Genomic DNA, 25557 nt, shown 5'->3' on the forward strand with positions numbered 1-25557 from the left:
CAGTAGGGACATTGTCGATATCTTCACTTGCTGGTTGAATATGTTCTGTGTCAAGCAAATGGTTTTCCTATAATGAATTCTTATATCTTAATATGATTTAGTTAATTATGGAATGTAACTTGGCCAATTGGTCGGCGATATTTTTGATCCAGTCAAATCTTCCATAAAATTAAGGTAATAGTTCATATTATGAAATTCTTAATATTCGAGTATTTAAATGAAAAAGACCAAATTTTGATTGAAACTCCTATAGATTCTTTCATTATTCGTACATTCAGTAAATTACTAATGGGGAATTATCTGCAAACAGAATAATCAAGTTTTGCAGATTTTATGTGTCAATAGACTCTTGAAGTCAAAATACATTTATTGAATCTAAAATTTTGATAGCACGAAAAACTGCGAAATTAAAATTTTTACCGTTTTGTATTTTTAGTGATGGTACTAAGGTGAGAATTCCCATATACAATGTGCAATTAGGAATATGAACATTAGTCATTAAATTATAGAAATATATAATTAACAGTTGTGATTATAGGAGATTAAATTCTGACACGCTATGACGTGTTTTACACATATAGTATATGATTACGGTACAAGTTTGTATGTTTATACCTGAATATTCTGTATAAGAAATGACATTTCCCTGGAGATTTTAATCAGTTCAGAAGAAGACGTAAGTGATAACCATTATTTATAGAATAAGTTTCTACTTGTACACTTATTATTCAGTATGCGAACTTTTAATTGCACATGTAATTGAAAGTCAGTGTCTTCAATTTAAATGTTTTAAATGTTTGGTAAATCTAGAACTCGTACAAATTCAATTTTAATGATTTTACAGTACTGTAGAGATCATTTAAATTGAAAGTACATCCCCACTTAGTTCTTGTTAACAAAGAAGATCCCTTTTGATGAGAAGTGCACATGTGAAAGGTATTTATGACTATTTACCGCTAGATTTAAGGTTAATATCCTTCCTTACTGAGACTACTATAACACATGTGTTATAGTAGTCTCAGTTCCTTAGTAATAGCGACATACCGGGGGAAAAGGGGGTTTCGAGTACGGAACGTATATTTTCAAATTTGTACCCAATTATATCAAGCATATTATCGTACTACACGGAAAAATAAAAGGACTTACAACTTGTCAGTTTGTTTAAATCTTTCGTAAAATTTAATAAAAAAGAAGTCCGACTTGGCTAACATTTTTTTAGATGATACTTTAGAGTGATAAAAATTCAAACCATCGGTTTAGTTGTATACATCTGTTGTGATTCTGATCTCTATATGGACGAATACAATATTCATACAAATCAAACTAGGAAATTATAACACGGGTTTCGTAAACGCCTCATATAGATATATAGTGTTAAATTTAATTTAGACAAGTCCTCAAGTTCAGTCGTGCATTGGCAATTATATCACATCTCCTCTTTTTTACGCTTCTTTTATATTTTAACAGTAGGGAATCTACCTATTTCAACAAATACCTTTAACGAACATGTTTAAAAATAATTTTAATACCGTTCCACTGACAAATTGAGGAAATCACGGTCTTGTCACAATAGTCGGCTTTCAAATTAACACATCTATAATTGTTTTCTATATATTTTAAAAGTTTTTAATTGGCTCTCAAGTTCTTGACCCAAGGTGTTACGGGTATACATCGCAAGTATAATTTCGTTTCGGGGTTTATGATGATCAGTATGAATTTCAGTATTGATTGAATATTTGGTGTTTTTTTCATTCTCCTGATTATATGAAAACAGAGACATATATACATATGTGTATATATGTCTCTGATGAAAATAAGAAGCCTGACGATGAACCTTATACCACGATGAGATGAATTGACTAGATACAAGCAAGTACCAAAAACATAAAGCGAATTTTTGATGAACGTAATATGGGGGGTCTTATTTAGTCCCTGCTAGTATTTCCACAGAGTTATCATTGAAAATCTTAAACGGACTTTTTAAACGCCTTCATATATTGAGGAAATTTTATGTAGTGAGTCTACTATGATATGTAAAAAAGCGAGATTTTGGTTTAACTCCGATGATATATTCCGAAATTACGGGCTTGGGATTTAAAAAAAAATCGTGAAAATAAGTTTTTAAAATATAACTGGGCTTTCTTACTAAATTTCTACTCCTACAAATGGCTTCACACATCTAGTTTGTATAAAGTTTATTAAGAATATTTATATTAATAGTTTTTTAAATTTGAAGAAAAACGCAAAAAGCGAGTTTATAAATACTTTCATTACTCACATTCTCAAATTAACTTAAACCGGTTTGCCTACGGAAATGATACGCACCGATGATTGGATCGAAAACTAATATCCAAATTTGACCTTCACCCTCCATTGTTGTCACGATAAACATGGCGCTGGACTAGACTCTGGTTGATTCTTCATTCTTCTTCAGTAATTTATGTTATATGTGTTCTGTTTTGTTATATTTTAATCAGGTAAATTGATGTAACTTGAATTTCATGAAAAGTATATTGAGTTTTGTAATTTGAGGACACATAGGACATGGAAATAGACCCCCTCCCTGCTGATTTGAACTAATGTCGATATTTCATTCAAACTCATACCAGAAAGATGTTTTATTTATAATCAACATGAAGAACATAACCTTTGGATTTTAGTGTGTATATGCATGTTAAATCATTGATACAAGACGGACATTGTATACCAGTGCCAGTCTCAAATCCAAAATGTTAACAAAAGGAGGAAAAAAAGGGGGGGGGGCATATATCTTATTGCTATTTGTTCCCCATTACTTGGCATCACAAAGGTTCCTGAAAAATTTGAAGTCATAATACAAAATAGTCTGCGATTACTCTGACGTCCAACGGCTGTTTTGCCAGACAAACTGGGGCCATGGGACGTCAGAGCTTGTCCCATATCAAAAAGTGGATATTTACCCACCCAAATAGATGCGCTGCTTTGTCGCTTCTAAAGTCGACTGACGGCCATGGAATAATATAAATTAGGCATTAATCTTTTCATTTATGTAAGTTCCACCTACCTGCCAACCTTTATTTTTCCATTTTTTAACAGGTTTCACAGAGTCCCATCGATTTCGGCATTTTGCCTTTGATATGGGACGAGCTCTGACGTTCCACAGCCTCAGCTTGTCTGGCAAAATAGCTGTTGGACGTCATAGTAATATCGGACTAAACACAAAATAGCTGACACCATAATGAAAAAGTGAATGTTGAATGACCTTAATATGTCATAAGAGAGGACTTGATCCAATGGACCTATATGTTGTAAAACATTTGGTTAATAAAGAATTGAATCATACCTCAACAATTCCCTTTTTAATCTACTAACATTTTTCCCACAAAAGGGGAAGGGGGTGCTATAATTTTGTTTGATTAATCTTGTGATATTTAAAATGAAATACATTGTAAATAATAAAATAAAAAACAAAAGTATTTAAATCCGGGACATAATATAAAGTCAAACAGAGAGAGATAAGCATATGTTTATGTACTTCACTAATTAATAATTAAGTGATTATTCAGATCATAATACTGATTTGTTTATATAGAAATAATCAACCTTTGTAGTACATTGTACATGGCCTCTCCTCTCAGGGTGTTTATTTAGCAATATGATTGTATTACAATTAGAATTTACAATTCAATTAAAGAATGCTATAAAATGCATTTTATCTTACTTTTGAAACAAAGGCTTGAAATTAACAATATATCCTGATATATTCAAAATTTGTATCCTGTCTATACAGTCATGACAGTATAATCAATTAGTTGAGAAAAGGATGAGATTAAACTTTTCTAATTTTATTTCAGCACAATGACTAAGAACCATTTCACTATCCTTGGTCTCAAACCTGGTGTTACAGATGATGATGTGAAAAAAGCATATAGGACACTAGCTAAAAAATACCATCCAGACAAAAATAAATCTCATGATGCTGAAGAAAGGTTTAAAGAAATTGGAGCTGCATATGAAGTGTTAAAAGTGAAAGACAGAAGAGAAATTCATGAACGGGAAATTAACAGACCAAAGGAAGCATTTGTTAGAACTGAGTTTAGAACCCCTGGTGGGAGAACTCAAGAACACAATTATAGAGCTAAGGAAGAATTTACTCAAAGACGTAGATCTGAACCACCACCTAGGTTTAAATTTGATGAAGATCCTTTCACTGGCCCATATTCACAATACAGAAATTCAAAAGGATTTAAAGAAAAAGATTATTTTGATCAGTCCCAACAAAAACAAAAGCGGCCAACAGGACAAAAAAGACCTCAGGAAAAACCAAAATGGAACAATAACTGGACTGAAGAAGAAGAAATGAGTTTTCATGACTATGGTGATAAATCCTCCTTTTCTTTTGCATTTAAGTCTTTCATGGATGACATGGACTTTTCAATGTCTTTCACAATGGGTGGCGATATGTTTGGAGAAGAGACTCCTTTTACAAACTTTAATGGTCGTGGTAAGTTCAAAAAAACGATTATTTGGTCATGTACATGTATCATGTTTTAGTTTTTAGTAGGGGTAGTTTACCATAATTTCATGGTCCTATCAATTTGAAACTTAAAATGAAAATGTGATAGTGTGATCTGGGCATGGTGTCCTGGTGAGACACATAATTGCTAATCCTGTTGACTTGTTATCCTGAAAAAGATAAACTCATACATGTTCAATGTAAGTCTTTTTTTCTAATAAAGGTGATTTGACATCATTTAGGTATATGAGACAGCAATCCTAAAAACAATACAGAAATGGACCAACAAGTTCTTAAGCTTCAGTCTTAATTTATAATAAACATGATTTCATTTAATTGTTATGCTGAAGTTTTATCAAAATCTGAAGATGAATTATGCATGTAATTTAAACAAAACTTGACAATCTCAATTTGAATATGATGTTATCCATTGTAGGTCCTGGCCCAAAGAAACCACATGCAGCTTATCAACATCACAAAAAGAATGTGGCTGGTGAACATGGTTATAAAGGGGGTCTTAGTGAGGATTACTTGTTCTCTCCACGGTCAGGAATGGAGTCATCAGAATCAGAATCAGAGGACTCGGATGACTCAGGTTTGTTTATGAACATACAATGTCTGTTAAAATTAAGTTATAGGGAATTTTGTGAACATGTTTGTTTTTAATGATGTCTATGTTCAATGTATTGTATTCTTATACATGCAAATTTAAAACTGTCAAATGTACCTATTTGCTCAGAGATATTCCTTTCCGATCTATGTGACTTGAACTTAATGGATTGTTTAATTGATACATACAGCTAACAAGTTACCTTTACTAATACATGTACATACAAATTACCTTTACTGATACATGTACATACAAGTTACCTTTACATACATACATATACTCTTTGATATTGAGATGATGATAGTATTTCTATAAACAGGTAATTACTTGATCCATGGTTATTTTTATATTTTGATTGAATACTTCGTTTGGGTCTTACATGTAAATAGTATGTAGTTAACTAGATGAACATTATGGAACACTCATGGTGGTCCAGTACCATGTAATACACTAATGGATTATATCATAGAACATTGTAGAAAGGATTGTAAGAAAGTTTATAAAAAAAATCAATCTCGCTCCTTTAATTAGCAGCCCATTCTCTATCATAGAATATTTTTCTCGACTTACCTTGTAATTGATTAATTGCAAATTTTCAGAGTGGTCAGAAAAATACGGTTTCTAAATAAACTGAATGTGAAACTCTACAGGAACTCTTCTGGTGAAAACAATGTTTGATTCCACCATTGAAATCATCTAGGATAATGTTAAGTTTGAAATATTTGACCAAAAACTACCACCTATGTCACCTATTTTACATGACAGCTATTTAAGAATGTTTTTGTTTACTTGATGAAATTTGTTTACCCATTCTTGTCAAATTATGAAAGAAACCTTTGTAATTTCATTACAGATTTTGACTACTCGGATATGAAATTTTCATGTGCTTTCTGTGGAAAAAGATTAAAACTTGAAGATTTGGTAAGTTTTATAAACTACGACACATTTTTTATCATTTCTTCCAACTGGTTGAGTAATACGATTTCACAAATCTTTGTTTATTTAACTAAAACATGATTATAAATATGGAAAATTAAAAAAAATCTATTTTATTTATAAAAAATCCTTTGAATGAAAGCTATGGTATCAATAAAGTCAAATTTAGGTTTTCTTTGAGACACAAATCGTTTTTATAAATGTCTCTTGACAATGTTTGATATTGAAATGGTACTGTAACTCAATCATAAGGAAGTATATTGGTCAAGATTCTATTCTCATTTTGATAACAGTTTAAATACAAGAAGATGGATGTTCACAGCAGATGACAATTACCACTACTGAAATGATTGACAGATTTTAGATCCATGTAACAGCTGTTTTAACTTTTCTGTTTATTGTTTTTCAGAAAACACATGAGCCAGCTTGTGGTCATAGGAAAAAGACAAATATAAACATTGGTGGTGATGACGATGAGCATCGGAATGGTTATAGAAAAATGTTTCAAGACAAAAGTGGAGACTGGAGGCGGGACCATGAAAAATTCCAGGAATATGTCAAGAGAGCAAAAAGGGCTTACCGAATAAATAAATCCAGAGATGGTGTTAGAATGGAAAGTAATCAAAAACTGTTATGTAGTTTATGTGGTAAAGTAATAGAAAAAGGCGAGGCCCAGACACATTCATTATTCTGTCATTCAAAAGCTGATCCAAACTTTGGACCCCCACCAGCAACACACGAGGACCCTCCTATGAAAGACAGTAAATATAAACGAGCAAAAGAGGTAAGTTACAGTTTTAAAATAGTTCTAGAGAATAGGTATTATCAGCAATTTGTACATTTTTCCTTTAGTCTCACTAACTATTTATTTTTAAAATCATGGACAGTGCCTCACAGTGCCTGATACTCAAAAAACATCCAGCAATGAAGTGACATTTGATGTCAATATACAGCAATTAATCAATGAAATACATGCCACCACGTTCACACAATTAAAATTCTATCAATTTCACAAGGTTTTGCTGGCATAAGATAGCTTTACTTATAACTTTGTGATTAATAATATTCTTATAAAAAAATATTGTTAAGACAAATTGCTGATGAATTAAATGATACATGTAACATATGATTTTTCATTAGCTTGCTAGCAGCTTGATTTTCTTGTTGATAGTCAATATCTAAAACAAAAATGATATTATTCAATATATATGGGATCATTCTTATCAAACACTTCCAATTATGTCCTGTGTCAGTGAGAAAATCTGTAACAAGAACTATTGAGTCTTTGATTAGGACTTACACAAATTAAAAATTTTAAAATTAAAAAAGTTACCGATGTTATCATAGGAATATCAATGTTATTATCATATCTTATTTAAAGTCTATGCTCCTCTAGACTTCGACAACTGTGGATGCAATTATTTTGGTATGTGAACCAATTTTCATGGCTTCAGAAACAATTTTGTATTTGTGTTCATTTGATTTTGTGGATTTGCCAAAGTCTGCATACAGGCCTATGGAAAATTGATACTCAACTGGACATTTATTTTGCATGGTACATTTGGAAGAAGTTCATGATTGTTCTGTATAAGTAGTACACAAACTTATACTTTTGTAAAAACTCAAGTCATATAAGCACAGAGGAGAATAATAGGAATGTAAAAAAAAAATCCAAGGAAGAGCAACTTAATTGAATAGTTTGATAATCTATAAAGGAACATGTTATTATTGATATTTCATAAATCATATTTTTGAAACCTCATATTAAAGATTATTGTAACCTGTATTTATGTTTTTCAGTATGCAAAAAGGAAAGTGCCAAAATTTAAGAAAAGTTTTTCTGCAGATGATTCACAACAGCAACAATCATTTAAAACACCTAAAACAAAAGGAAGAGATACAATGGGTAAGATTTCAGTTATATATACTCAGTAAAAAGTAAAATCACAAAATACTGAACTCTGAGGAAAATTCAAAACAGAAAGTCCCTAATCAAATGGCAAAATCCAAACCTCCAACACATCCAACAAAGCCTGTTTACAAAGGTTCCCATTAAGTGTTGAGTTCATAATACAAAATATCTGACGCCACAACGGAAAAGCGATTGTTGTATAATGTCAAAATCTCAAGCAGGGCAGACTCTTGAGTAAACCACAGCAGATTTCCAAATAGTGATAGGTGTATTTTTCCGTTGTGAAAAAGGGGCCTTGGGGATGCATGTTTAAAGTCAATGTATTTAGATAATGTTATGTTTATGTGATATTTGAAGTACATGTAATACCTTCATGTTACAGACTTGCAACATAAATTCAAGGATAAGTTAGACAAACAAGACATTTCAGAATGTAACTCTTGTTTTTTGTAAATGTTTTATCCAAGTGATTCATTGACAAAGTTGTGTATTGTTTAGTAAATATTTAATCCAAGTGATTCATTGACAAAGTTGTATATTTAGTAAATGTTTAATCCAAGTGATTCATTGACAAAGTTGTATATTTAGTAAATGTTTAATCCAAGTGATTCATTGACAAAGTTGTATATTTAGTAAATGTTTAATCCAAGTGATTCATTGACAAAGTTGTATATTTAGTATTAGTAAATGTTTAATCCAAGTGATTTATTGACAAAGTTGTATATTTAGTAAATGTTTAATCCAAGTGATTCATTGACAAAGTTGTATATTTAGTATTAGTAAATGTTTAATCCAAGTGATTCATTGACAAAGTTGTATGTTTAGTAAATGTTTAATCCAAGTGATTCATTGACAAAGTTGTATATTTAGTAAATGTTTAATCCAAGTGATTCATTGACAAAGTTGTATATTTTTTCAGATGAACCAATGAGCAGCAGTGGCACTGGTCTGAATCCTTCTCCGAAGTCAAAATTTGGTAAAACAAAAAGGGCCCCTGCACCACCCCCTCCAAAACCTTGCCCGTCAGGACCCACTGTAGGACCAGCACCAACCACTACCTCATCTAGGACAGAAACACCAACAAAAACAAAGCTAGGGCATAGGGCAAGTTGTCCGCCTGCACCACAAAGTAATCCAACATCAAGTCCTGGACAAGACAGTCCCCCTGTTAGACCCTCATCACAGATATCAAGGTAAGAACTACTCAGGAGAATGTCTTTATAGTACAGACAGTAGGATCAGAAATATGCAGGTGTAATCCCTGACATCAATCATGTTAAGAAAATCAACTTGTCAGTGAACATATTTAAAAAAAAAATTAGATAGGTTTAAGTGATCTTTGAAAAAATCATCATCATCATCATATTTCACAAAATACACAACTAACAACCCACATAGGCAGTCACCTCTTGGCAGAAGGTGCATTTTTCACTTTTAATATACAACACATAATGCCTCAGTCTAGTGCAGTGTACTTGATTTCTTAATTAAAAGCACTATTTATCTGTTTATACAGTAACATATAATGGAAAATATACAGTACTATTAGAATAGTTTGAACATGGAGGGAAATTCAAAATTTGCTGCTGCTAGGGATAATTTGACAAAATTTTTGATATAATTCTGTGATCAAAACAAAATAAAAGATTGTATTACCTTGAATTCATTATTATTCTTGGGATACCATTTTTTTTGTGGATTTCTTGGTTAACGGTAACCCATGAATTTAAATCTTCAACAAATTATAACCTTAATAATTCAACATGAAAATAAACATTCACAAAATTAAAATCTTTCCAAAAGTTTGTAATCAGCAAAATTAAATGAACCCACTCACTGTAAGTTAAAAGTTGAAAATAGATTTGGAAAGTACTGTGGATTCGTCATTATTCGTTGGATACCAATTTTCGTGGATTTCGTGGGAACAGGTGAACCACGAAATTAAATGTTCAACAAACACCGAATTTTCTATAGGCTTGTATGCAGATTTTAGCGAAGCCACGAAATAAAATATCCACGAACATGTAAATTTTTCTCAATCCACGAAAATTGGTACCGACGAAAATAAAAGAATCCACAGTAGTTGTTTTTAAATAAACACTTCAAAGCTGAATTTTCAGATTTGAATTTTCAAACCATTCAGGTGCAAATAGACATACTTTAATTTTATATTTCTAGTTTGATATATTTAGTATTCTTGATGTTTTACCATTGAATGTATGCTAGACACTTAGCTTTTAGTATCTAATAGATGGCTGTCAGATTGCAGTCTTTTATATCCGAATGTCACTATTGCTATGAATAATACTTGTCTTGTAGTGATTGTTAGTTTTCTTATTTCATTACAGAAATCCTATTATAAGGTTATTCAGAAGAATTTGCTGGAGGAGTAAAAAAACTCCTACTATATTACATAGAAGAAAGAAAGCAGAATATACAAAATTTCAAAATATTTGTTCATTTTTCAAGAAGTCAAATAGAACAAATCAAATGCCAACACACACAAGAATCTTTACTAAAAGAAATATTGTACCAAAAACTGATCAGTCAAATAAAACTGTCAAAGAAAATCCACATGTTTTTAAAATATACAAACATAGAAGAATAGTGCCTACTAAATATCAAGTTAAATCAAAAGGAAATATATGGAATGAGGATCCTAAGAAAGAAAAAGCCAGAATTTTTAGAGTTGTTAAAACTCCTTGGTAAATTTAAAAACAAATCATTAGATGTGAACTGTAAATAGTATCACAGATATTTATTAAATCTCTTTGGTTGCCTGGGCTACTGAGGTCTATTGTTAACAGGCTATTATAATATTTAACAAAAATAAAATCAGAACTTGGAAGGAAAGGCTTTGTGAACTTTTTCAGAAAAGAAGATGTCCCAGTGAAAGTAGGAACTTACCAATTAGTGAGGACTCGCTACGTTGTAGCAACCAAACCTCCTCCTATATATTCTGAATCAGACACAAGTTCTGAGGAAAGTGATTCTGATTCAGATAATGACCAGCAGGTAAAGTTGTTAGAGAATATGGTGATAGCACTAATAGTATTAAATAGCTTTAGTTGTACACATTAACAATTCTCATATATAGAAATAAGAAAACGTAAAAGTATGGTTTCACTTCCAACAAAAATTATAAAACTGTGCTGTAATACATAAATTTGATGATTTACACAAAAAAGTTAAATATCTTTAGTCATACACATTAACAATTCTTTCAATTTGAAAACAAGAAAAAATATAGATTCATTTCTGACTAGAAAATATAAATTCATTGTATCGTACAACATAACACAAACAAGTTAAAAATGCTGATCAAATTTCATTATTAATCCTCCCTTATTGGGATATTGTACATTAAATCACTCCATAAACATCCTCATTGAAACATTACATCCATTGCAGTTAATGAACTTTTTGTTTCTAAACAGTTTTACAACAAAGTAAAGTTTGATATCAGTATTAACTGTTATAATGAATGACATCAAAATAAATTATCAGAATTTATTAATAACTAAAAATCTACACCAATGACCATTTAAACATCTTATATAAACTCATGATATAACTTCTGCATTAACCTAAAAATGTACAATAGTGTACGTGTGTTATGACTATCATATGACCAATGTGAACATACAATTTGACATTTAAAAAAAAGTATACAACTTAACCCTGCTTTCATTAACTTTTATACAGACTGTCTATCAAACATTATTTATCACACAACTTATATTTACAATACATTGTACTACATACAAAGACTTACTCTCACAAAACTTATATTTACAATACTACATTACTGTCATATATACATATACTCACTCTCACATAACATAGACTAGCAAAGTATTTAACATGTGTGATCAAATGGATCATACTGTGTACTTATTCCTATTATAAACTCAACATATAGTTGCTCTTAAATACATATAGATAAATAATGAAAGAAGGTTCCCACTTGTGTACACCTTATACATGGGAATTATCATTATTTATTTATAAGGTGTACAACAAGTGATTGTTAAGCCATTCCAACCACTTTCAATTCAACAGAAAAGAAAAATGTTTTGAAATTGTCTAAGATGTTGTATATCCCACTGGAGTTAAAACAGCATTTAACCACCGTCATGAGAAGACAAAATCTCATTGGTTTTCTACTTGACCTTACACACCATTCATTAACAGGTTTAACTTCATAGGGCATCCCTATATTGCTTAGTTTATCAATGGAGTTTAAAAAAAAGCAATTGTTCAGCAGTATTAAAAGTGATATTCTTGCTATGAATCTCTATGGTTTTTAGATTCCTACTGGAGTTAAAACATAAATTGGTCATCATTATCAAAAGTGAGTAAGAGGTCCTCCCTTTACTTTCACTCTCCCACTGGAGGTTATACACCAATCATTCATTATCATAAAAAAGTAAGATTCTTAAGAGTATTTCAGTACTGTTAAGTATCCCAGTGCATGATAAAAAGTCACATGGTATCTCTATATTGTTTAGTTTCCCTGAAGAGGTTGTCCCTGTTCAACACCAATCAATCGTTATCATATACAGAACTCTAGCTTCACATTGGAGGTTAAACATCGTAGACATCCCTAAGGTTTACTGTTCGATTGGAGGTTTAACACCAGAATGCATTCCTTTTCTGTTTAATTTCCCAGTGGAGGTGAAAAACTGATCGTTGATCAACATAAAAAAGTAAGCTACTCATTGACATCCCTATACTGTTTTGTTTCCACTTGATTTTAAAGACTAATTAATAAATATGATAAAAAGTGAGATTCTCATTTGCACCCCAATATAGTTTAGTTTCTACTGTTCTATCACCATCATAAAAAAGTGGGCATCCCAACACTGTTGTATTTCCCACTGAAGTTTAAGCACCAAAAAAGCATCAACATAAAAAAGTTAGATTCTTGTACAAATCCCTATACTGTTTAGTTTCTCACTGAATTAGACAGCATAAGGTATCCCTATATTGTTTAGTTTCCCACTGGATATTAAACATCAAGTATCATCATCATAAAAAAAAATCTCATACGCATCCATATATTGTTCAGGTTCCCACTTGAGATTACACACCAATCAATCATTGTCATAAAAATGTGAGCTACTCATTGACATCCTATATTGTGTTTAGTTTCCAACTGGTTCACTGGAGTTAAAACAGCAATTAATCATGATCATGAAAAAGTGAGCTTTTCATTGGCATCATTATTCAGATTCCCATCGGAGATTATACTCCAATAAACCATTCATTATCATAAGTAAGCATCTTGTTGGCATCCCTTCACTGTTTTGTTTCCCATTCAAGTCAAATCAGCAATAGGTCTTCATCATAAACAAGTGAGCCTCTCATTGGCATCCCTGTACTGTTTTGTTTCCCACTGAAGTTAAATCATTAAAAGTGAGATTCTTATGGCATCTCATCTTCACTAGGGTTGGGATTTACTTCCCTCCTGTCCATAATCATAATCTTTGGCTAGAGAAGATGATGGCATCTCTATACTGTTTAGATTCCCACTGAAGGTTTATCACCAATAATTCATCATCACAAAAAAAATTGTTTCTCATTGGCATCCCTATACAGTTTATTTTCCAACTGGTCCACTGGAGTGGGCATCCCTACACTGTTTTGTTTCCCATTCTAGTTAAAACAGCAATCAGTCATCATCATAAACAAGTGAGCCTCTCATTGGCATCCCTTCACTGTTTTTTTTCACATTCAAGTTAACACAGCAATCAGTCATCATCGTAGAAAAGTGAGCTTCTCGTTGGCATCCCTGTACTGTTTTGTTTCTCACTGAAGTTAAATCAGCAATAGGTCATCATCATAAAAAGTGAGATTATAATGGCATCTCATCTTCTCTAGCCAAGGGTTATGATTTACTTCCTCCAGGAGAGGAGGGAAGTGGATCATAACCCTTGGCTAGTGAAAAGGATGGCATCTCTATACCGTTTAGATTCCCACTGAAGGTTTATTACCAATAATTCATCATCACAAAAAAAAAGTTTCTCGTTGGCATCCCTATACAGTTTATTTTCCAACTGGTCCACTGGAGTGGCATCACTTTGTTTCCCACCGGAGGTTAAGCACAAATCATTCATCAGCAAAGAAAGTGTGAGCCTCTAATTGGCATCCCTTTATTGTTTAGTTTCCAACTAGAGGTTTCCTTAGTTATGCAAGTTATTTGTAGATATTATCTTTTCTTTCTGGCAGTACTCTAATGCCTTCTCATGTTAAATAGGCCAAAGAGAATGGCGGAACTTTTTTTTGGATTCTAATAGGAAAATTCAGAACTTTTGTACTTTAAAGGTTATATTTAGGACACAATCTCAAAGCAGGCATTCTAATTTGCGCAAAAAGGTTGTAGAAAATAGATAAATTAAACAATGAACAGATACCTGTAACTTTAAACACCAATCCTTCATCATAAAAAAAAAATTGAACTTTTAGAACAATTAATTTATGAATAAGTTAAAAGGATATCTAAAAGTTCATCCTCTATTAAAAACATCTTCATAAATATCCATAAAATTTACAACACTTATAGATATGACTTGCTATCAAACAAATCACTAAATTTGTATTTACAAATATATTTTGGTTTTACACAGTGTTATGAGACACATTCAGGCACTGTAGATTCAGAAAAATTCACTTAGTTTTTATTATTTCAAAAATAAAAACTTGCATTTTGAATTAATAGATTTTTCTATGCAGTATTTTCTAAAATTTAACATTCACAATAATTAATGCATGAACAAATTTCTGAATGTACAGTTTTTTTGTTTTTCTGATAATTTTAAAACACTAGAGACTTGAATATACAATTGAACACACAATGTGATCCTGAATATGCACGAAATATTTGCGAATGGACAATAAGCAAGCAACACTCATCAACCATTAAAAGTAAAAGAAATAAATATGAATCAAACCAGTTTGAAATATTGAATACAGCCATGGCTCTCATACATACTCATTCAAGTCAATATAGACTTTAAAGTAAACTAAATATAGACAAATTATTTAATAACAACCCTGCATCTTATGTAAATACAGTTAAGGTTAGTTTTAGAAATCAGCATTTCTTTCTAACGTTTTTGTACAAAACTTATGACATAAAATACATGGGAAAAAGCTGCTCACCCTCAGAGAAGAAGTGATTTATGTTTTAAAGATCTTAAATCAAGATTATTGACTGACAAAACTATACTTTGAATTAAAAAAATGTTCTGACACTCAGTCAAATCACAGCTTAATGTAAGCTTGAGAATTTCTGTGATGAAATTGAAGTTTGAATTTTATTTTAGCTAGATAGACACAAAAAATCATGTAACAATTAACTGACCAATTTTAATTTTAGTAATGCAGCTTGCTGGATGTCCTAAAATGATAATTTTACTTGTTTTTTTAGCTAGTCCCAAGATCTAGACTTGTTTATGTTGTCCAGGTAACAGAAGATTCCTATAGTTGTCTCCCCTTGCACGTTTTTCACTGCTTATTATTTTGTCATTAAAGTGTACAAGCAGGCTTCTGACTTAACATAAAATTTCTTTATGATTCAGGAAACTCAGTTTACACAGCTCAGCAATTTTTGGAAATAATAATTCAATGTCAGGTTTATTTTGAGGTTTTCCCTTTCATTAGTCTTATTATATAAGACTTTGTAGGTTCATATTGTTTGCATTCAATGTTTTAAATTTGAGGAAAAAAGAAGTAAAAAAATATCCGATAAAAAACATTAAATGCAAAGATATTAACCTATGAAGTCTTATATTATATGACTACCCTTTCAAATGTATTCCTATAAATATCTGACCATTTTATGTTCTGAAGTCTGCTTGTACATGTTATCACTTGTATTATTTAACAATACCATTTTGTATATCATTAACATTCAAAGATCAATCTAAACTATGTGGTAAGTGTAAAAGATTTGATTTTACTATACATTTACAGTTTTAATTCAAAACTAATGCATTTTTTAATGAATATGAAACATGCAAAAGAAAAAATATATGTAAAGGATAACATATTTTTGTAATAGTTTTGCATTTCCGCTTTAATATTTAAATGCTCGTAACTGAAATTTTAAATTTATGATATTTTATTGAAAACTATTTTTTTGGAATCAATGGTATTGTAAACTCAGAATATAGACGTTATGGACATCAAGGTGTAGTGTGGCTTTAATTGTATATTGGAGGTTGCTTTTTACTGTTTAGCCATGCCTTTGTATAAATAGACAAACTATATGAAAGATGAACTATTTGTGGTAAAAGTTACTAATGTTTCATTGATTGTGTAGGTAGTGGTAACTACTTTTGGAAGAGGAGCAAAATTTTAAATATGTTTTCTATTTGAATAATTAAATGTTGTATCGTGTATGAAGTTCATCAATCATAGTTATTTTTGGATAGAAAAAAATCTTTTGTACAACTGCACAGCAACTATATGACATTAAAATAATTTAAAAAAAAATTCAACATCTATTACACATTTTAAGGGCTATATTAAAAAAAGGTTTTTCTTAAGTTTAAGCTTATGCTTATGCTATTGCTTTATTTCATTATTCAAATTCTGACTTACTCTTTAGGGGACCAGAGGCAAAGGCGTATGGCTTGTATTGCTGTTCTTCCTCTGAGGGGAAAATTGCAAATAAAAGTTCTGTTCCTTTTACATGGCTCCTTTGCTATGAGTTTTACATAGTGTATTTATGGCTTAAGCCTTCAAAATGGAAAAAAGTCTTCCAACTGTAATTTAAAGACATCCCCTGGTTAAAGCAGAAATCTATGCTGTTCAGAAAGAATAAAAATACTGAAGTTCAGCTAACCTTTATGTCCATATTGTTTATTAAAGTGAATGTCCACATAGTTTATTTATTGTTGTTGTCCCTTATGTTGTGGGAAACACACCTAGCACAGATGCACAGCAATCATTCATTTAAAACCATTTGTAAATATCTGTTACTTTATTATTATTATTTGAAAGGTAAGTTACAAAGGGATAAGTCAGTATAAAAGTGCAAAGTAGTTGGTTAAAATATGATTTCACAGTTACATGTAAAAAAATGTGTATAAAAATTTTACTCATATACATATACTAGTTGTAAATTCAGAAATTATTGCATTCATTGATTTATTTATTTTGAACCACCTAGATTGGATTAATATGGTTGCAAAAATTTGTGAAGGATTTACCACTTAAATTATGGATGCAATTTTTTGTTGATTGTGATCCTGACATTATGCATTTAAAACTTGCATTAATAAAACATCTCAATAATTTCTGATTTTACAATAATCTAATTTTATCTTGTCTGTGGCATTCTATTAATAGAATGTGATACTCTTGTTTTGAACAGAGAAACTCCTGTTACTTCCTTTATATGTCTTTCACTGTCTTTTTTCTATCCTGACCCACACTATCTATCATCTCCTCTTTATTTCTTTTCTTCTTCTGTCTTCCACTATAGATCTAACTGTATTATGAAAGCTTTTGATGAATGGAAAAGGTCCAGATTATTCTTCATGAGAAATGGAAAGGGTAGGCCATCATGCAACAGTAACTAAACTTTGTTCTCCATATTGTCAATTGATTAGCATGTATGAAATTGTGATATTTAAATTTGTATTTAACCCTTTAAAGTTCCTATCGGTCAACTTGACCAATAAGCGAATTTTTTTTAGTCATGATTTTTATGAAAAATATTATTATATCACACATGCTAAACATATTTTATTCTTCAATTTTTTTTTATAATGTTTGTCAATATAGCTTCCATTTACACTATGAAGTATATATTTAGTTTTTGCTTCAGTAAATCCACAAATGTTATACATATGGAATAGACTGTATCCCGGTCATTCCTATTTAGTCAGCCAAAATGAAATGCAAAAATTTATTCCTATTACAGTTAAGAATTGAATGCTTCTTTTTGTAAATTTATTGGGGTGTAAAAGCGTTGACCGAAGTACATTTTGTATAAAGTGCAGAAGCAGCGCTTCATTCTAAAAATGTACGCCTGGTCAACGCTTTTACAACCCTATAAAGTTACAAAAAGAAGCATTCAATTCTTATAATTACATTTTTAGCTAGGATCAAGAAAACACGATTTTTATCCAGTTTTATTTAATTCACCTGTGCACTTTGTTGTGGGACTTTGTGTCATCATGCATGATAAATGTTATTGTCTCATGCAATTGTTTACGGAATAACATGTGATGTGCAGCTAGCCAATCAGAATAACGCATTATAATGAAACATACATCTAATGTGATTATTCCACAATAACGACAAAGAATACGGTATCCATAATATTCAAACTAAGTTACAGATTTAAACTGTATTTATTTTCATTTCAGCCCAGAGTTGTTGTTCGACCACGACCAAAGAGCGAACAACTTTACCCCCAGAACATCAGAGTCAGAGTACCTGTTCAGAACCCACAAAATGGACTACAGCAAGAAAAACCCAAGATCACGGAAAAGCCAAGCAAATCAAAATCATTCAGAATCGGAAGGAAGTGATCATTTTCCTGACATAAATGACACTTATTCAAGTTTTAGTGCTCATAATTGTACTCCTAGAGTCTTTCTGAAAAAAACTACGGTCAAGATCTAGACCACACTTGGTGCATAAAATATAGAAGTTTATTATAATGCCATTAGATGTGCAAATGTAAAAGACTGCCAGTTAGGTTGTGCAAATGTAAAAGACTGCCAGTTAGGTTGTGCAAATGTAAAAGACTGCCAGTCAGATTTTGCAAATGTAGTAAATGACTGTCATGCAGGTTGTGCAAATGTGAACTACTGCCAGTCAAGTTGTTGAGGTTTATTTATTAATATTATTGTTATTTAAGGCCATAATGTCCTTTTGTTGTTAGCTATATTCGTGGTTGTTTTAGCATGGTTGTATATTATATATACATATCTAATATTGTTGTATTGTTACAGTTACTGTTGATCAGTATCAGTTCATACTGTATGGTAAAGAGGGATACCCAGTCAAGTCAAATGATCTGTAACTATGTAGGGGCGGTTGCAACCGTTTTTAAAAGGGGCTCCCAATGAAGGGGTGTTCCAGCCAATATCTCCTTTCAAAACATTGATCATCCAATAAAAAGGTTGGGTTCCAATTTATTTATTTCTAACAATTTCAATTGGCAACTGTTTGAAAACTGCTATTTGTATGAACTAACGATTACTGTCATAGAAAGCAATATTTAATTTTCATGAACATATTAAGAAGCGTTATTTTACCAGCGTAATAATAAATTCTTGAAACCATTTGAGCTACTACTGCCCATAGATAATAATGATTACTTAGTATATATGATTGAATGTGATTCTAGTCCGTATTAGCTGTAAACATGTAGATCAAATATATGAGAGAGAGAGGGGGAGTTAAATTATTTGTAGAGAAACTGAGTTATCAACATAGTTAAAAATGGTAGAAATTTGAAATAGAACATTTTAGGAAATTAGGACTCAGTAGAAAAAAATAATGGAACTAACGTTTATTTTTAACATAATCAGATTCAGAAATTTTATAACCAAACTTACAAGTCTTGAATCTTTTGCAATTTGATTAATTGATGTGTAGGGGTAACTGATTTTGAATTATTATTACATCAGATCACCAGATATCCTCTGTGAAACTCATGGCTTGCATGAAAAACATGAAATAAGTTCTATCTTGAAGAAAAAAATATTTGTGTACTATATAATAGCTAGAAAGTATAACACTTATGCTATGTGATCTTTATGGTATGAAAAATATTAGGCATTGCTGTAAATGATTTTATCTGACATATATAGAAAATCGGGGCACTGCGCTATAAATGGTTTTAGCCCTGACTAACTCTGAGGGCGATATTTTATATAAGAGTAGTAGATGTAAACTTAAAAGATATTAGGTATGTGAGATTATTTTGAACTAAGATTTACAGAGTATTCGGGGTTGATTCAGGGAATTAAGATATATGTAGTGATTTATGTATGATTTGGGTTTGTTGTTTGAAGAAATCCTTTTTTAACAAGAAAATACATATAACTATGCAATTTACTGGGTGTATTTTTATTAAGGTAGAAATGTATTGAAGAAGCTTTATATGATATTTTTAGGCTTATATTTAATTTATAGTTATGGTGTATATTTTTGCAACAGGAAATCTCACAAAGGAAATCCAATTGAAATTAAAAGTAGATTTTTAAAGGAAAATTATAATTAAATATTGTCTCTGGTGTGAAAAAAATGGTGCAATTATGAAATAATATATATAGATAATCAGTTGTCACAAAGTACAATATAATCCGTAGTGACATTAAAACGGAATTATATCATTATACTCTTACAATAATTGATATTTATTTAGTTCATATGTACTCTCTGAAAGATTATGAAGCAGTGTGTTTATTTCAAGAATTTTTATTGAAATGAAATGATAAAGTTAAAAACGTGTTACTAAAGTACAAATGACAATGACACAGCTGTCCTCCCCTGACATTTATATAAATGATACATCACAATAAGCTGTTATTCCTGTTTACCATAGGATTATATAATAGAAAAGGAGGGATAGCTATTTCATCTTATTTGTCAGGTTGACCATGCTTTAAAAAAAAATTAAAAAATTGGAATGACTGACAAATGTGATTTGTTTGTTAGGGGAAAAAGAATAACTGTTTCCTGTTTCTTTACTTTCTATGGATTTTCATTAACACATTTTATAGATTTCACTGGTTAAACACTGTTAAAGTCTAGACTTTTTTGGTAACACACCATTATTTAGGCAGCAGTCCTTTTGCGCCAATTACTGTTTTTAATGGGTATCATTTGCGCCAAATTTTATTTTTAAAATGTATCAATTGCGCCAATATTCGGAACTCATTTGCGCCAATTTACCTGTACATATATCTATCATAAATATTAATGATTACTATATCTTTTTTCTTATTTTTGCCTCAAAAGATATCACATGTTAGGAGATATTTCACCATAAAGACGAGTTTCTGAAGAGAATTAAATGACTTAAGCAGCACGAGATAGTCAATGTACAGAGAGAGAATAAAACGTATTGCTTTGCTTAAAAAAGATATGCCAATATAGAAAATAGAAGTGTTTGCTCTTTATGTTTTAGCCACATATGTTGATGCGTATGGACTTTTTTTTATTATTATGAACTAATATTAACTATTTTATGGATTTCATCCTTTAATGTTTGTGTTTTTGGACAATAAAAAGAAGTTAAAAGCTACTACATACATTAAATTGGGAAGTACCCATGCAGCAGCAGTAAGAAAAACATATGTTTCGGAAAAGGAAACATGTGCCGTGTTACACTGCCGGTTCCAAGTCCGAATAAAAGAGTAAGGAAGCATTTTTCTTTTAACTGGCGCAATCGTATGTTTTATTTTTGGCGCAAATGATACCATCTAATTTTAAAACATGTGGCGCAAACGTAGCATTTGAGAAAAAAAGTTGTGGCGCAAAAGGACGCATTTTTGGCGCAAACGGATCTCTCCCATTATTTAAAAGTACAGACATTTTTGGGTTATATGCCAGGGGCAGACAACATGTGCACATTTTGGCCTAATCATTGTTTTGTGATGGATATGTTACAAGGTAAAGGTCAAGGTTGTAAAAGACTACTATTGGTCAGTGAAGTTTGTGTTGTCAGGCAGAAGTCAAGGTTGTAAAAGACTACTATTGGTCAGTGAAGTTTGTGTTGTCAGGCAGAAGTCAAGGTTGTTCAATTCTATGTTGTTTGGTGATGTTTATGTTGCCAGATAAAGGTCTAGGTTGTAAAAGACTGCTTTTGGTCTGTGAAATTTATGTTGTCAGGCAAAAGTCAAGGTTGTTCAAGTCTATATTGTTTGGTGATCTTTATGTTGCAAGGCAAAGGTCAAGGTTGTGAAAGTATTATTGATCTGTGATGTTTATCATTATGTTGTCAGTCAGGCATAATATTGTTCCATAATGTTTATGTTACAAAGAAAAGGTCAAGGTTGCAATAGTCTACATTAATGCATTCTTAAAATATTTATTAGAATAGTGTAATTGAAATCCATTGATCAAACCAATTTCTAACTTATTTCATGGGAATACTTGTTGTTTTAAAGTAACTTGTCTTCATTTCATTTCATTCGAATTCAAGTTATTTTAAATAGTATGTCAATATGTAGCTGTTGATTCTTATTACATGTTTTTTCTCAATTCTTTGAAAAAAAAATTTTATATCCATAGTGCATATTTTCCACAAAAATAACATCTTTGTACACATTCCATAATTTATACTGATATTTCTTAGTTATTAATTCTAATATTTTCCATAAACGGACTGCATATATAAGTTACTTTGAACAAACTTTTCTGACCAAATGTAGTGCATTATAATATATCATAATTATTTATGAAATTTTTATGTTCAATCTCAAGAACAGTCATCTTGCAAAGAGAAATAGAATCTCCATATTTGGGTAATTTGTCTCATTATATAACATGCATAATACATGTATATATATTTGTTATTTATAATGTGTATTGTCAAAGGGAGGTAACAATGGAATGATTGTCATTTTGTAATGTCATGGTTATCTCTCTTAACTTTGTAAGTGTAAATGATGATAGTCAGGTTTATAAGATGTGAGTCTGCAGTATCTTGTCAAAATGAAGTTGTAAAAAAGAAAAATCTCATTTGACAAATGTATCCTATTCATGTGATATGCATGTCCATTTCAATCCAATATTTATATATTTGATATTTTTTTAGAGAAGGCTAAATAAAAGATATAATAAATACAATCTTGTTTTAATTTCAATATATAGAAAATATATAATTGAAAGTATGGATTATTTGTTTGCATAAAGACAAAACATGTGCAACAGCACAGTTCTTCATGTGTGTATAATGGTAGAGATCAAGTCATCACTTATTTAACAATATTATACATGTTTTGTGCAAAATTAAAAATAAGACACAGACCAAAGAATGGACTTGGTCATGAAATGATTGCTTCTTACCAAATGTTTCAATTAAAGATGTCTTTATCAGTAGAAGAAAAAATTGGCAATGGTCAATTGGTGTTTTGATTGACCCTAAGTATCTCATCCCCTTCAGCAAAGTGAAAGGCTTCCTTTTAGTGTCAGTGGTCTGACATCTATTGGTCAGATTTTGAAAGATCTTCTTCTCTAGGACCTCAGAACCAAACTGTCAGATATGTTTTTGTGAAAGTCCTTGTCCAGTTTTATTGTTTTGATGCCTATCAAATATCAATCTTAGTGCTTTTGTGATAGCATGGTTGCCTCTAGTGTTTGAGGTTGACAGTTATATTAGAATTAATAATTGATAAATCAAAGACTTTAAATTTGTTATTTGCTGCTTCTCCACAAATTAGCATGTAGTATTTCTTAGTAAGAGCAAAGACGGGTTAACTTAGAATCAGTATAAATGTGTCTGTAGTATTTATGAATAAAAGCAAAGACTAGTTAGCTTGTTTGTATAATGTGACTAGGTAGTGTGGCATGTCTACTTGCAGACCATTACCGTGTATGCCAGCCCATTAAAAATATGGCTAAATTTTGATTTCGAGCAAGAAGAGGGTATTGACATCAAATTATCATTATCAGCTTGAATATATATTTAATTTGCCACTGGACATCAAACATCCATCCATGATCATCACCAATCAGAAATTATTTGCTTACAGCTGAGTTTAAAACCAAATGGCTAATCCCAGTTCCTTTGTCAAGTGAAATCTTACCAAACTAAACATTGCAGGAATTTTCCTTTTAATGTTACCAAGTGTTAAATTGTTACTTTTGTGGTGGTAAAAAGTCATATGGCTTCAAGTGGCAATAAAGTTGGTCAAAATTGTATTGATTTCCAAGGATCTTCTCTCTAATAATTAAAACCAAATTTATCATATATGTTCCTTTTTCTGACTGTTATGGTCCTGCACAAATTTTACTCAGATCGATGCTAATCAAGTATTAAATACCATTGGAAACCTTTGAATAGTTTCTTTAAGAATAGAGATTAAGATGGAAATAAACTTATCATAGATACCAGGATTGAAATTTTAAATTTTACCCCAGACAAGCGTTTCGTCTACAAAAGACTCAACAGTAACGCTCGAAACAAAAACTGTTATAAAAGCCAAAACAGTACGAAGTTGGAGAGCATTGAGGATCAAAAATTCCTGAAAGTTTTGTCAAATACTGCTGAGGTAATCTATTCCTGAGGTAGAAAAGCCTTAGTATTTCCAAAAAACTCAAAGTGTTAAGGAAATGAAAATTGTATGAAAATCAAGTGTTGTTTGTTTCCTTAGTATTTTCCCTCCCCAGTAAAGACACACTAAAAAAACCCAGGAAAACCTCAATATCACAACAAACTCAGTTATATTCCCGTTAGATACTCCTTAGTAAGTTACAGTGATGTTCCATTTGAAATAAATCTGATTGGTAACAAATTCCTGATTGTGACAGGAAAAGACAACACTGAAGTCAACACTCTCTGTTAAAATTGTCCTACATTAGATTCACCGGTGAAGAGAGGAATACGGTCGATCACACATACTTATAATGTTTGTATGTTATATTGTGACATATATTTATAGCTATTTAAGCATGTTATACATATTTTGTGGAAACATCTTAAGTATTTCACAGACAGTAAAATTACATCATCTTATAGTGTAATATCACAGTGTGACCGAATTCAAACAGCATATGCTCATTAATGAAATTAATTAATATAAATGGTAAAATGAAGGTACAAATGTACTACATTTGCAATCCTCATAAAAGAGATAGATGGCCATTTTCTGTAAAGTACTTGAATTAGTTACTATACTAAACTTTTATTTTCATTGTTTAATGTGTTCCGCCTTCAAAATTCTAACGCCGCATTGTTTTTTATTTTTTTTTCCGAATGATGCATTTATAGAAAATAAGTCAGAAGGAAAGTCTTGATCAGGATAAACAAGGGCTGGTTCAGGCTTCGGGGAAAGTCCAAAATGGTTTTAAATGATTTTGTGGGTTTTTTTTCCGCCCCCTTCCTCGCCCCAAATATCATACAGGTCACTGTCAATAGATTTTTATTCTTATCTGCATGTATCAGAGACATATAATAAAATTGTATGTATATTTTCGGTGTTGTACAAACTTGTCTACATGTTCATCGACCATGTGAAATTAATGAAAAGCCCTAAAGTGGTATGTACCAGTTGTATCTTTATTCTTACAAAGGTGCCGATATGCCTCACCAGATGGACATTTCTACATTTACTGTACCTTCAGTGAAAATCATGACAAAACAATATATGAAAATCTAAAACACAGTTTAAACGTTAGAGCTGATATTACTGAAACTGAGGACCAAAATCGGCACCAAAATGTCAAAACTCGTATAAGGAATCAGAAGATATATTCTTTAATTCCAAATGATTTCCAACGTTTTATCATTGTAAATTTTACAAAACAATATCCGAATATTCATGCAAGTATTAAAGAAGTTTAAAGACATTACCGGAATCAGATGAAACAATGTTTTAAGGAAAACACTTTGCTAGTTCTTTCACATCA

General features: G+C 31.1%; 1 protein-coding gene and 1 long non-coding RNA gene across 8 annotated transcripts; both read left to right on the forward strand.

Moving 5' to 3' along the window:
- Window positions 1–556: 556 nt before the first annotated feature.
- LOC134722125 (uncharacterized) lies at window positions 557–20757 on the forward strand. 7 transcript variants are annotated; one of them, XM_063585670.1, is made up of 10 exons: window positions 2361–2477; window positions 3834–4483; window positions 4932–5090; window positions 5959–6026; window positions 6451–6825; window positions 7842–7947; window positions 8873–9146; window positions 10827–10968; window positions 15386–15421; window positions 18336–20757. In XM_063585670.1, the coding sequence occupies exons 2-10, from the start codon at window positions 3838–3840 to the stop codon at window positions 18498–18500; spliced, it is 1971 nt and encodes a 656-aa protein (XP_063441740.1). In that variant the 5' UTR covers window positions 2361–2477; window positions 3834–3837; the 3' UTR covers window positions 18501–20757. The 7 variants fall into 7 exon arrangements, with proteins under 7 accessions (XP_063441739.1, XP_063441740.1, XP_063441741.1 ...); XM_063585671.1 differs by lacking the exon at window positions 15386–15421; XM_063585673.1 differs by lacking the exons at window positions 10827–10968; window positions 15386–15421 and adding an exon at window positions 17447–17517.
- Window positions 20758–21496: 739 nt separating this feature from the next.
- LOC134722126 (uncharacterized) lies at window positions 21497–22776 on the forward strand. Its single transcript, XR_010107969.1, has 2 exons — window positions 21497–21609; window positions 21665–22776. It is a non-coding gene; the product is annotated as an uncharacterized LOC134722126 (long non-coding RNA).
- The last annotated feature ends 2781 nt before the right edge of the window (window positions 22777–25557 follow it).

The sequence above is a fragment of the Mytilus trossulus genome, chromosome 6, assembly GCF_036588685.1.
Source record: "Mytilus trossulus isolate FHL-02 chromosome 6, PNRI_Mtr1.1.1.hap1, whole genome shotgun sequence".
Lineage (NCBI taxonomy): Eukaryota > Metazoa > Mollusca > Bivalvia > Mytilida > Mytilidae > Mytilus > Mytilus trossulus.